Here is a 13,996-nt window from a genome sequence, read left to right on the forward strand (position 1 = left end):
CCCTGGACCGAGGCCCGTATTGTTTCTGCCTAGAGTTGCCTTGGAATGCCATCCTCAGCTCCCAGGTTACCTAGATGTCCACCTGTTTTCTGGTAGGACTTCTGTGTTTTCATGTTTTCACGTGTAGAACTTGAATTCTCCTGTATGTTATTTAAATAGATACTATATGCTCTAAAATGGCCAGAGCTTGAATTACTTTTTCTGTATAAAGTGCACAAAATACACTTGATTAATATTTTTAAAAATCAGATTATAACTATAACTGTTTTTCAACACATATGCCCTTCCAAGAAAGAGTTACTGTTACCCATCAACTGCTGAGGCTCTTACCTCCGACCACTGTGTTCCACTTCGTGGTGGTTTCTGGTAACTAGGAAATGTAAAATGTTTTGTCTGTGGTTGACCCACGTCTTTCCCAGACTCTGACATTTTAATAAAGTATTAACAGGTTATAGTTTATTTAAGAATTTGGAGAAAATAGTTGATTCAATTGATTTGACTCCAGTCTCAGTAATAGATGTAATAAACATATTGGAGTCTTTTTCAGATGGTGCCGTGGGACTTGGGATTTTTCCCATGTGATTTTGGATTTTTCTGCTTCTTCATGTGCCCAGTAGTTTTGCGCTGTGTACTGGATATTTTGAATATTGTGTTATGATAGTCTGGATCTTGTTTGGAATTCCATAAAAATTTTGATATTTTTGTTTAGTAGGCAGTCATCCTGGTTAGGTTCAGGCTACAGATTGTCACCTGCCTTCCATGAGCTGTGGTTCCAATGTATGTTCAGTTTTCAAACCATTTGTGGGCTAATTCAGATATCCCCCCTCCCCTCTGACAACTATCAGCGTGTTCCATGTATCCATTTCTCTGTTTCTATTTTGTTCATCAGTTTATTTTGTTCATTAGATTCCACATATAAGTGAGATCATATGGTACTTGTCTTTCTCTGACTGGCTTATTTCACTCAGCATAATATTCTCCAGGTTCCTCCCTGCTGGCGCAAAGGGTACAAGATCTTTCTTTTTCACAGGTGCATAGTATTCCATGGTGTAAATGTCCCACAGCTTTTTATCCACTCATCTACTGATGGGCACTTGGGCTGTTTCCAGATCTTAGCTATTGTAAATAATGCTGCTGTGAACATAGGGGAGCATACGTTCTTTCTGGTTAGTGTGTCAGGATTCTTAGGGCACATTCCTAGAAGTGGGATCACTGGGACAAAAGGCAGCTCCATTTTTAATTTTTTGGGAACCTCCACACTGTTTTCCACAGTGGCTGCACCAGTCTGCATTCCCACCAGCAGTGTACTAGGGTCCCCTTTCCCCACACCCTCGCCAGCACTTGTTGTTTGTTGATTTGTTGATGTGGACATTCTGACAGGTGTGAAGTGATACACTGTGGTTTTAATCTTCATCTCCCTAATGATTAGTGACGTTGAGCATCTTTTCATATGTCTCTTGGCATCTGCATGTCCTCTTTGGAGAAGTATCTATTCAGGTCCTTTACCCATTTTTTAATTGGGTTGTTTGTCTTCCTGGTGTTGAGTTTTATAAGTCCTTTATATATCTTGGAAATTAACTCCTTGTCAGATGTGTCATTAAGGAGTATGTTCTCCCACACAGTGGGCTCCCTCTTCATTTTGTTGATGGTTTCTTCCTCTGTGCAGAAGCTTTCTAGTTTGATGTCATCCCATGTGTTTATTTTTCCTTTGTTTCTCTTATCCTAGGAGACATATTGGCAGTCCATCTGAACTTTATAATCAGTTTTTAAATTTCTACAAAAAGGTCTGCTGAGTTTGCATTGAGATTACATTACTCTAGAACTTGATTTAGGGAGATTAACATCTAACAGTGTTTAGTCATCCACCTCTTAGGAAAGGCATATCTCGTCATTTATTTGGGTTTTATTTAATTTCTCTTAGCAAGGTTTTGTAGTTTTCAGCGTACAGGTCTTTTTTAACATTTTGTCAGACTTAAAGTATTTTATATTTTTTATACTCTTATAAATTGTATTGTTTCAATTCTCAGTTGTTCATTGCTAGTATCTAGACATATAATTGATTTTTACATTCTGATTTTGCATCCTGCAACCTTAGTACTAGTAACTTTTTTTGCAGATTCCATCTGGTCTCTCCAGATTATCATGTCATATATAAATAAAGTTTTAGTGCTTCCTTTCCAACATGGATTCCTTTTATTTCTTTTTCTTGCTTGACTATACTGACCAGAACACTCTGTATCACGTTGGATAGAAGTGGTGAGAGCAGACCTCTTGTCTCGTTGCTGATCTTAGGGGAAAGCACTCAGTTTCATTGGTAAGAATGCTGTTAGCTGTAGGTTTTACATAAATGCCCTTAACCAACTTGAGAAAGTTCCCTTCAAATAACAATTTGTTGTTTTTATCTGGATATTGGATTTTGTCAGAATATTTTTTGCATCTATTGAGATGATCATATGGCCTTTCTTCTTAAATTTGTTAATACAGTGGATTATGCTGATAGATTTTCAAATGTTAGACCAGCCCTGCATTCCTGAAATAAAGCCCACTTGGTCTTGATGTATATCCTTTATCTATATATTGTTCAATTAGATTTGCTAAAATTTTGTTGAGAATCCTTTGCATCTATTTTAATGATGGACATTGTTGAGTAGTTTTCTTTTATTGTAATGTCTTTGTCTGGTCTTGGTATCAGGATAACGCTCACCTCATATAATGAACTGAAAGTATTCCCTCTTCAAGTTTCTGAGAGAATTTGTATAGAATTACTTCTGTTTCCTCCTTGATTAATAGAATTCACTATTGAAGCCATCTGAGCCCGGAAGTTTCTTTGTGGGGAGGTACTTAATCACAAATTAAATTTCTTTAATAGATATAGGGCTATTCAGGGTATTTATTTCTTCTTGAGTAAACTTGATAGTTTGTGCCTTTCAGGGAACTTGTCCATTTCATCTAATTGTTAATTTATGGGCATGAAGTTGTTCATAGCATTCCTTTATTTTCATAATATTTGCAGTGATGTCACCTCTCTTGTCCCTTACATGGGCAGTTTGTGTCTTCTCACTTTTATCTCCATGATCAGGTTTTGGTTTCAGTGGTTTTCTCTATAGTTTTTGTTTTCAATTTCATTGACTTATGCTTTGATGTTTTAAATTTCCTTTCTTCTGCTTACTTTGGATTAAATTTGCTCTCCCTTTTCTAGTTTCTTAAGGTAGAAACTGAATTTATTGATTTAAAACCTTTCTTTTTTGATATAGGCACTTGGTGCAATAAAATTTGCTTTTAGGCATTCACTAAATGCTGATATGTTGTAGTTTCATTTTCATTCAGTTTAAGAAACTATCCAGTAACACTTTCATGTCTTCTTTGACCCGTGGGTTGTTTAGAAGTTTGTTATTTAATTTCTGAATATCTTATGTTGTTGATTTCTAATTTAATTCCACAGGTGGTTGGAGGATATACTTTGTACAATTTGAACCCTTTTAAATTTATTCAGACTTGCGATACGGTCCATGAAATGGTCTGTTTTCATAACTGCTGCATGTGCACCTGAGAAGCACCTGCATTCTGTTGTGGGGAGGAAGGGTCCACAAAGTCCAGTTAGATCAGGTTGGTTGACAGTGCTGTCCCGTCTGTTGTGTCCTTGCTGGTTTCCTGTCTGAGGTTCAGGCGCCAAAGTCTCCACCACAGTGTGGGGTTTTCTTCTTGTAGTTCTAGCTCTTCCGTCTCCTCATAGTTTTTGCTTCGTGTATGTGAAGCTCTTTTAGGGGCAGAAATGTTAAGGATTGTTATGTTCGCCTGATGAATTTACCGTTATTTCTGTGAAATGACCTTTTTTAATCCCTGATTATGTTATTTGCTCTGAAATCGATGTTGTCTAAAAATATTAATTAATTAATAAAACACATAAATAATTTTGTAAATAATGAAACTAATGAAAATATTATCCACTGTTAATGTGAAAATAGCCACTGCCAGGTTTTCTTGTGACTAGTGTTAGATGGCATTTCCCACCCTATGTTAAACTGCTTGTCTCTTTATGTGTATAGGACATTTCCTGGAAGGAGCGTCTAGTTGATCTTGGGTTTTGTTCATTCTGACAGTACCTGCCTTTTACTGCGATGCTCAGTTTACTTACATTTAGTGTATTTGTAGGATTAGATTGAAGTCTGTTACCTCGCTGTCTGTCTCCTGGTTACCCATTTGTCCTTTGTTCCCCTTCTCTTTTTCTGCCTTCTTTTGGATTCATTGAGTTTTTAATGATTCTCTTTTATCTTTCAGATGTATTAGTGTTAAGCCCTGGTTTTGTTACTTTAGAGGCTGATTTAGAGTTTACAGTACTCATCTTTCGTTTATCTCAGTCTGACTTCAAGCAGCATAACATCCCACGTGCCATATAACCACCGTACAGCAGCGCAGCCCCGTCCTCTCCTCCTCGCCTTTAAGCATTATTGTCGTATGTTTTACTCTACGCTTAAGTTACAAATTCCACAAACTATTTTTCTATTTTTGCTTAAATTGTATTCCGTGGTCCTTTTAATAGATTTAAATGATAAGAAAAGTCTTGAATACTCACCCATGCTTCCCTTTCCAGTGCTCCTCATTTCTGTGGTGCATCCAGATGTCTTTCCTACAGTGTGGGGCTGCTGCTGATGAATTCTTTCAGCTTTTATAGGCCCAGAAATATCTTCATTGCACCTTTGTTTTTAGAAGTTATTTTTGTGAGTGTAAATTTCTCAGTTGAAAGTTAGTTCTTTTAGTACTTTGAAGATGTTACTTTGCTCTCTTCTCGCATTGTTTCTGATAAGAAATCTACTGTCATCGTCTTTCTCTGTATATCATGTGTCATTTTTTTCTGGCTGTTGTTAGATTTTTCTTGTAATCACTAGTTTTGAGCATTTTGATTACGATGTCCCTCAGTGTAATTTTTTCATCTTTGTGTGTTTGGGGTTCATTGAGTTTGTTGGCAATTACTTACTCACTCACTTGTTCTGTTCCTCTCCCCTCTCCCTTGGGAACCCCACTTGTAATTAATGTGCTAGGTCTATGAACTTGTCCCATACCTCACTGAACCTCACTTTTCTTCTCCTTGGATATTTTTCCATTTCAATTTGAATCGTTTCTATTACTGTGTCCTGTGGTTCACTCATCCTTTGTCACCTCAAGTCTAATGTTAATCCCACTGAGTGTGTTTTTCATATTACACGATAGCTTTCATTTCTAGAGACTCAGTTTGGATCTTTTCTTTATGTCATTCATATGTCTACTTAACGTTCCAGTGCATTGGCTGCAGTTACGATGACTGGTTCTGTTGTACCGTCCTTGTCTATAATTTAGCACTCGCGTCCACGACAGGTTAGTCGGTGATATTCTCATCACACGTCCATCTCCCGCTGCTTTGTGTGCCTGGTAATCTTTGTTCGGATGCCAGACATTGTGGATTTTAGGTTGTTGGGTAATGGACCTTGTTGTATTCCTGTAAGTATTCCTGAGGTTTCTTCTGGGACACATTCAGTCTTGGGAATAGTTCATTGCTTTCTGGTCTTGCTTTTATGATGTATGAGGCAGGTCCAGAGAAGTGCTTTGTCTAACACTAGCTAACTATTCCCCACTCCTGAGGAAACTCCTTCCTGCGTATTCTACCTATTGTCCCATGAATCATGAGTTTTCCGAGAATGACTAGTGGGAACAGGAATGTTCCTGGCCCTGTGTGAGTGTCCTGCACTGTTTTCTAGTCCCTTCGGGTGGGCTCTCTCCAGCCTTGGGTAGTTTCCTCAGTCCCTGCACTGATCTGTTCTCTGCTGGATACTCAGCTCTCTGCTGGGCTCAAGAAGGGGATGATCTTATAGGTTATCTGTGTTTTTCTCAATATTAGGATGGTAGCTCTTTCTTTTCAACTGTATACATTCCAAGTGAAAGTAGAAGCTCCCATGTAATAATTTTCAATCCAACTAAACCTGCATCCTTTATGTTCTCTTAGCATTAAATATTCATTAACCAGTATTTACTGTATCAGAACAGTGTCCTTTTCAGATAATCCCTGTACTTCCTCTTTCACGATGCTTATCACCATGCATTTTAATTGCCTGTTTACTTCTGGTTACCTCCCTCGATTGTAAATTCCATGAGAACAGGGACCCTTTCTGCCCAGTCATTGGTGTGTCCCCAGGCCTGGCTCTGTACCTGGAATGTGGTAGGTACTGAGTGTTTGTTGAATGAGAAACTGGATGTGTGATCCACTCTTGAGTTGCCTTCCCGTGTCTCAAAGTCCTCGGGCTCGGGATCATCATCAGGATTATGGTGTGTTGACAGTGTGGGCCAAGCCCCTTCCCCGTGCTGAACTGTCACGCTCCTCATCCTGGGAAATGAGTTGGCTGGGAAGGCTTTTGATTGTCTAATTTCTCCTCCCCTCACTCAGGCGCTAAAGTTCAAGCCTGTCAATCCTGGTTTTGTCTGTCCCTCTCAGAACTACCGTCTTTTTACAAGAGCCTCTCCTGGGAATTGCTGAGGACCTTTGTTCTCCTCGCCCTTGCCAGGGGCCATTCTCACCCTTCCTCACCACCTAATACCTCCTTATCAGGCGCCTTCAGTGTCCGCTCCTGTTTCCACACTGACAGGCCACTTTTGTCAATGTCCTCATTTCACTGCAATACCACTCGTGATACTGGCTCAGGACTTATCAACATTTTGTAATTCAAAATACCTGACCTTTCACCTTGTGTGTTTATGAATCTTTAGCATCTCGAGTCTTCTTTTTTCTTCTAGGTTAGTGTTTAAAAATTTTTTTATGTTACAGTTTTAAAACGTATTGATTGAGAAGTTAAAATCCAAGCATTATGTAGCTGGAATTTTGCTTTGTGTGTGTTTTTTCCCCTTGGTCTTCCTTCCTTTTCTAACTCTATGTGCACTATTTTGTTAGTGTGTTTGTACCAGCTCTTTGGTATCTGAGTTGGAGCCAAATTAAGATTTTGTCATATTATGGTTCCATTATGGGTTGTTCCACTTGTTTTATTTATGGATCAGGATCATGCTTTTGGTGTGTATCTAAGAACTCTTTGTCTAACCCAAGATCACAAAGATTTTCTCTCAAGTTTTCTTCTAAAAGTTTTACAGTTTTACACTTTATTTTTACTTTTTTAATCCTCACCTGAGGATATTTTTTCCATTGCTTTTCAGAGAGAGTGGAAGGGAGGAAGAGACAGAGAGAAACAAGGATGTGAAAGAGACACATTGATTGGTTGCCTCCTGCATGTGCCCCAACCTGGGCTGGGGATCGAGTCTGCAACCAAGGTACATGCCCTTGGTCAAAATTGAACCCAAGACCCTCAGTCCACAGGGCGATGCTCTAACCACTGAACCAAACCGGCCACGGCTGCACTTTACTTTAGATCTATGATCCACTAATAATAGAGCCACCTTGTTGATAGCTACGAAAAACTCTGCTGAAATTTTGACTGGATTGTTGAATTCATAGATCAATTTGGAGGTCATGGGCATATTAATATTGAGCATTCTAATCCATGAGTATGGTATATCTTTCCATTCGTAGGACTTCTTTGATTTCTTTCATCAGTATTTTGTAGTTTTCAGCAAACATTTATATACCTAAATATTTTTGGGGTGCTATTATAAGTGGCATTGTTTATTGAATACCAGAATCTAATTGTTCATTGGGAATATGTAGACATACATGCCTTGGTAAGCACACTTATTTTTCCTAGGAAGTTTTTTTGTTGTTGTCAGGAGATCTCTATAGACCATCATGTCTTCAGTGAATAATAATCATTTTATTTCTCCCTTTGTACTGTACGCTTTTATTTCTTGCCTTATTGTGTGGCCAGGACATCCTATATTGTGTTAAGTAGACGTGTTCAGAGTAGACATTCTGGCCCTGTTTCCGACCTTAAGGGGAAAACGTTGACTCTCACCGTTAAGGATGGTGTGAGCTCTAGGTTCTGTCAGACTCTCTTTGTCCTGCTAGAGGGTTCCCCTTCAGTCCTACTCAGCCAAGAGTAGTTTTTATTGTGAATGGATACTTACTCTTGTCAAACGCTTTTTCTGCATCTATTGAGATGACCATGTGAATTTTTAAAATATGTTAAGATGGTGAACAACACTGATAGATTTTCTAATGTTGAACCAGCCATGGCTGGGATTTGTGGAGTCAATCCCCCTCGGTCCTGATGGGTTGTTCCTTTTGCTGGATTTGATTTGCTAATATTTTGTTTAGGACTTTTTGTGTCTGTATTACTGAGGGACATTATTCTGAAGTTTTCTTTTCTTGAGATATCTTTGTCTGGTTTTGCTATTAAGATATTATAGCCTCATAAAATGAATTAGAAAGAATTTCCTCCTCTTTTATTTTCTGGTGGAAATTATGTAGAATTAGTATTATTCCTTAAATATGTGGTAGAATTCACCATTAAAACTATCTAGGCCTGGCATTTTGTTGTTTTGTTTTTTGGTAGGAAGGTTCTTAATGGCGTCAACTTTTTATAATACATGTAGGTTATTCAGATTTTTTGTTTCTTCTTGAGTGAATTTTAGTAGCTTATGTCTTTCAGGGAATTGGCCTCCTTCATCTGAGTTGTTCAGTTTATGGGTATATCATGGCTCAGGGTGTTTATTATCCTTACTGTCTGTGCGATATACTCTTTTATTCCTGAAATTGATCATTTTTACCTTCTTTTCAAAGATTTTTTATTGATTTTTTTAGAGAGAAAGGAGAGGGAGAGAGAGAGAAACATTGATGTGAGAGTGAAACATCAATCAGCTGCCTCTGCATGCTCCCCACGGGGACTGAACCCACAATCCGGAATGTGCCCTGACCAGTAATTGAACTCTCGACCTGTTGGTGTGTGGGACAGTGCCCAGCCAGCTGAGCACACCGGCCGGGCCCCTAGCGCTTCTTTAAAGCAAGCCTACTGATGACAGATTCTCTTCATTTTTATTCATTTGACAGTGTCTTTGATTTACCTGCATTCCTGGAGCATAAAATTTGCTAAGAGAAAGTTCTGTGTTGACAGTTCTTCCTTCCCCGTCAGAGCGGCTTGTTTTAGTGTCTGCTGGGACAGCGTCATGCACACCGCGGCCCCTCTGCACTGTCCTGTCGTTTTGCTCTGGCTGCTTGCAAGATTGTTTTTTAATCTCTGGTTTTCGGCAGTTTTTTATGATGATGTTTCCAGGTCTTATTTTTTAATAATTTATCCTGTTTAGGTTTTTAGCTTCTTGAATCTGAAAAATATGTCTTTCACTAAATTTGGGAAATTTGGAGCCATTATTTCTTTTAAGTGTTTTTTCTCTGCACAGATATCTTTTTTCTCCTTCAGGGATAAAATACCACAATGATATTGTTCTTTTGATATTATCCCACAGGTTCCTGAGGCTCATTTCATTTCCCCCCAATATTTTTCTTCCCTCCTTTACATTGTATAGTTTCTACTGACCTAGCTTCAAGTTCACTGGCTCTTTCTTTCTTTAAAAAAATTTTAAAATTTATTTTAGAGAGCGAGAGGGAGAGAGATTTGTTGTTCCACTTACTTATGCCTTCATTGGTTGATTCTTGTATGTGCCCTGTCCTGGGATTGAACCCATAGCCTTCGCTTATGGGGATGACACTCTAACCAACTGAGCTACCTGGCTCTTTCTTCTGTCCTCTTCTATTATGAGCTTATCATGTGAATAGTTGGTGTTTTTTTTTTAAAGTATTGTGTGATTTGCTCTAGCCTGCATGGCTCATGGCACACACCCAGGTTGTGGGTTTGAACCCAGGTCAGGGTGCACACAGGAGGCAACCGACTGACGTTTCTCTGTCTCCCCTTTTCCCTTCCTCTCTCTCTAAAATCAATAAAAACATATCCTCAGATGAGAATTTTTTTTTAAGAAAGTATCATGTGATTCTAACGTACAGAAAACTTTATACCCCCAGGTCCCAGTGTCCTCACCTAGAGCTTGAGGATGATAACGCCTGCCTTTCCACCTCCCAGGGTCGCCGGGGCCTTAAACAGTGTCTGGGATGCTCAGCAGTTTGCACTGTAGTGCAAGTGACCAGATTTAGTCAGGGAGTCGAGACCAACTGATGCCCAAGGAGTTCCATTAGCAGAACACACAGGGTGTCCTTGTTCAGGACCCCGCCAAGAATCAAAAGGCTGATGAAACAGACATTCCCATGGTTTCAGTAGTGGAAACAGGCTAGCGGCCAGCCAGTCAGTGCATGGCTGCAACCTCTCACTGTCGCCCAAGTTGTGACTGCACTTGACAAACAGTCCCAAGGGTTTTCTGGGGATACAGACACATTTGCTGTCAGCCATGGGGCAGGCTGCAAGGGCGAAGACCGAGGCTGGGGCCAGGTGCCAAAAGCACAGAGGAGGGGGTGGTCGGGAATGAAGCTCCTAAGTTAGGCTGCTGCTCAGAGAATCACTGTATATAATTGTGATGGGTCACAGGCTGGAGCCCCAAAGACCTGTTCTCATACTTGCTGAGTACTTAGTGGTGTACCCACCACAGTTGTTTCAGTATTAGCACTAATATGGTGATGCCTAATGCATTGGCATTGGCTATTTTGTTAATGTCTAATAAAATGTGACACGTTTCAAATACCTTTAAATGTACAAATTAATTTAAAGTAAGCATGTCAGCTAAGGCTATTCTCTTATTATTAACAGAACATCCAGGGCATCTCCAAACACCCAATTCAGGTGACTAGACCTCAGAATTATAAAGGTAAGGTGTCTCCTTCCTTTGCTAAAGGCGTGGGTAACGTTTTTAAAAACTCCGAGTGTTCGTGATCGCCTTTCTGTCGCTTCTCAGAGGCTCTTCTCTGTTTGCCTGGCCGGGCTTAAATATGGGATGAAAAGTAGAACACAGCTGAAGGGGGGCCCTGGCAGCTGGCTTCCCACTTACAGCAGAGGATCACGCAGAGCCAACAGCTCGCTCCCCGTGCCCACACTGGCCTCCCGGTGCCGGTACCTGGAAAGCGGGACAGACTTTCACAAAGCTGAAGCTCCTGGGGATGCTGTGGATGCGCCTAAGGCCTCCTACGCCCCACTCCGTGCCCACGCTGTGTCCCCGAAAAGAAAAAGGCAAATGGGGGCGAGCCGGCCTGTGCCCTTCCCAGAAGACCCCGCCTGCCCTCTGCTGTGGGAACCGCGGCCCCGGGCCAGGTGGCAGTGCAGCGGGGGCAGCGGCTTTGCAATATCGGCACTGGGGTCGGTCAGGACCCCGCGAGATCCTGAGCACCCCTGTCCCCCTGGTCCTTTGTAACCGACTTTGCCAGGAGCCCTGGGAGCTCGCGCTGCCCTGGCCCCGGCTCAATGGCCAGCCCCGCGTCACTCCCAGCGCGCCGCGCCACAGGGTCAGTGCTGACCTTTCATTCACGAGCAGCTCTGCACAGAGCAGAAAACTAGCAGATCGATTTGCGCTCAGTAATAATACGATATTTTAAAATTGCATTAATGAAGATATGATGTTAAAATAACATTGTATGAAGAATAGTAGGGGTCAGCTCATGACTAGCTCACCATATGCCCTTCGCCCCCGACTCAGGGAAGGAGGGGGTCCTCACCGTCTCGCCCAGGACCGCGTTTGTCTCAGCCAGAGGCCACACCTTCCTGGCAGCAGGTAGGGGCCCACTGAGGCAGAGACACTGTGGTCAGTGTGCTGACTTTATGCGTTCCATACACTTAAAATATTGAGAAATGAAATAATTCAAAGATATTTATAAACCTCATTCTTTAAGATAAACCCCAAGGCAAATACTTATCTGAAGCAAAGATTTCTTATGCACAGTAAGAACAGGCCTGCTTCCAGGGTCCCTCACGTCACCATATCTAGAACACAGGTTCCCCTGCACAGTCCCACTCAGCCTGCCCTCCTGTCTCCTCTCTGTGCTCATCACTTGGCCCTGCCGGCCGCTCTGCTGTCTTCCCCCTCAGGCCCTGCATGGAATCCTCCTCCCCAGGCAGTGTCTCGCTCCCTCCTTGGCCTCCTCCGTGCCTGTGCTCAGATGTCCCTATCTTTACGAGGGGCACACTGACCACTGTAACAGCAGCATTTCCCTCCACCCACCATCCCCTTATCCACCCTTCCATTTCAGTCCCATCTAATGTACACTCATCGCCCTGTCCTGGAGTGAGCTCCGTGAGGAAAGAGACTGTTGTCTGTTTTGTTCACCGGCGTATTCCAAGCACAGAGTTTGGCACACAGTAGGCCCTTTCTGAAATGCTAATGCAGATGGAGGGATACAGCCCACCCTGGAGGCATTGCCTTCCACTCTTGTGGAAGGCAGAGGGGTCTCTTGTACTTGCAGACACAGGGGTGGCCAGTAGCCCTGCACCAAACGACCTTGGCAGAGGGGAGGGGTGTTGACCTTGAGGCCGAGGTGGGGAGGGAAGGCTGAGGGTGGACAGGGGTGGAGGCAGCAACAAGGGACACTGTGGACAGGTTCTGAGCTAATGCAGGGCTCTTTCTCCCAGACTTTTCACAGATTGAATTGCGCATTCTTGCACACTTATCTGGGGATCCAGAACTTTTGAAGTTATTCCAGGAATCAGAAAGAGATGATGTATTTTCTACCCTGACCTCACAGTGGTAAGATACATGAGCTCACAATATTATCAGATCTGCAGGAATGCCTACATTTTAAAAGCCTGAAGTTATTCTGAGGCTATTTCATAGGAGAGAAATCATGTATTTCTCTAGTGGTTAATCTTTTTGGAAGAGCAGATAACTAGGAAGCCAAGAGTTTCCTAATTATGAAAACTGGTAACTCTTTACCACTAAAAAGGAAGTAGATTGCTAAAGAATGTAATAAAGATACTGGAAAAATTCAAAGTGCAAGTCACGAGCTCCCTCCAGTTGAGTGGTAGTGTGAAGAGCCCAGGGCGACAGGGCACACTGCAGCCCCACCCCCACCAAGTGGGCCTGGAGCACTTCGGGCTGCAGGTGACAGTCCCTGCCCCACAGTGACTTATGCTCAAGAGAATGCCAGAGGCAGATGGCCTCAGGTTGTGTTAGGCAGCTCAACAGTGTCATCTAGCACCTGTCCTTCTTTCTGTGCCACTATAGTCAGGATGCTGGCTTTTCCTGGCTGTGAAATACCTGCTCCCCGTCTCCAAAGCAGGAGGGAGAGGGAAGGTGTGGGGCTCTCCTCCCATGTCATCCCTTTGGTCAGGAGGGTAAGAGCCCTGCCCGGGAGCCCACTGCAGGGGACCGACTGACCGCTGCACCTCACTTCCAGAGTGGGCTATAAGCTAACATAGCTGCAAGAGAGGCTGGTAAAGGGCATGCTCTAGAACACAGAGGCCCAGTCACAGTTTCTCACCAAGTACAGGTCCATCACTGCCTGGAACAAAGTCAGATTCTGCTACCAGGAAGTAGAGGGGCCACAGTGGGCTGGCTGTTGGGGTGGTCACTGCCCCTGCTGTCATGGTCCCCCTGCTTCAGCAGCTGAGGCGCACCCCCCTCTCCCTCAGCCTTTTCCCTCCTACTGCCCCCTTCTGTGGACCTCCTTACCCTCCCTTCCCACCTTTCTCATCACCCTGATCACTGGCAGGAGTCTCGCTAGAGACGACATTCCACCGTGGCTGTTCCTCTGTCCTCAAGCCCCTGCACCTCCTCCTGTGCACCCGCCTCTGTCACTGTCACTGTCCTTTATGAAAGCATCTGAGCTCTGTGAGGGCGTGGCCATGTCCCATTGTCCAGTGCAGGTGCTGGCCACTCTGCCCCTCCCTGCCTCCCACCCTCTCCAGCCACCGGGCTGGTCCAGGCCCACGCCTCACTCAGGCCTTCCCCTCCTGAGGGCTTGGGAAGCTCTTTCCCCGAGTGTCCACAGGGCTCATTCCTTACCAAGTCAGTGGTTTTAGTCCATTCACAAGGTTTTGCAGCCATCTCCACTGTCTAATTCTAGAACATTTCCATCACCCCGAAGAGAAACCCCGCACCCATTAGCCACCACTCCTTGCTCTCCCCTCCCCCATGGAAAACACCGACCTGCTTCCTG

General features: G+C 43.0%; 1 protein-coding gene across 1 annotated transcript in view; it reads left to right on the forward strand.

The window, feature by feature from the left end:
* Positions 1–13,996, forward strand: part of POLN (DNA polymerase nu) — a 75,864-nt gene that overhangs the window by 42,384 nt on the left and 19,484 nt on the right. The window contains exons 15-17 of the mRNA XM_016195823.2: positions 10,662–10,719; positions 11,542–11,616; positions 12,471–12,585. Of these exons, the coding sequence (XP_016051309.2) occupies positions 10,662–10,719; positions 11,542–11,616; positions 12,471–12,585 (248 nt within the window). The remainder of the gene's footprint in view (positions 1–10,661; positions 10,720–11,541; positions 11,617–12,470; positions 12,586–13,996) is intronic.

Source organism: Miniopterus natalensis, chromosome 1, assembly GCF_054644295.1.
Source record: "Miniopterus natalensis isolate mMinNat1 chromosome 1, mMinNat1.hap1, whole genome shotgun sequence".
Lineage (NCBI taxonomy): Eukaryota > Metazoa > Chordata > Mammalia > Chiroptera > Miniopteridae > Miniopterus > Miniopterus natalensis.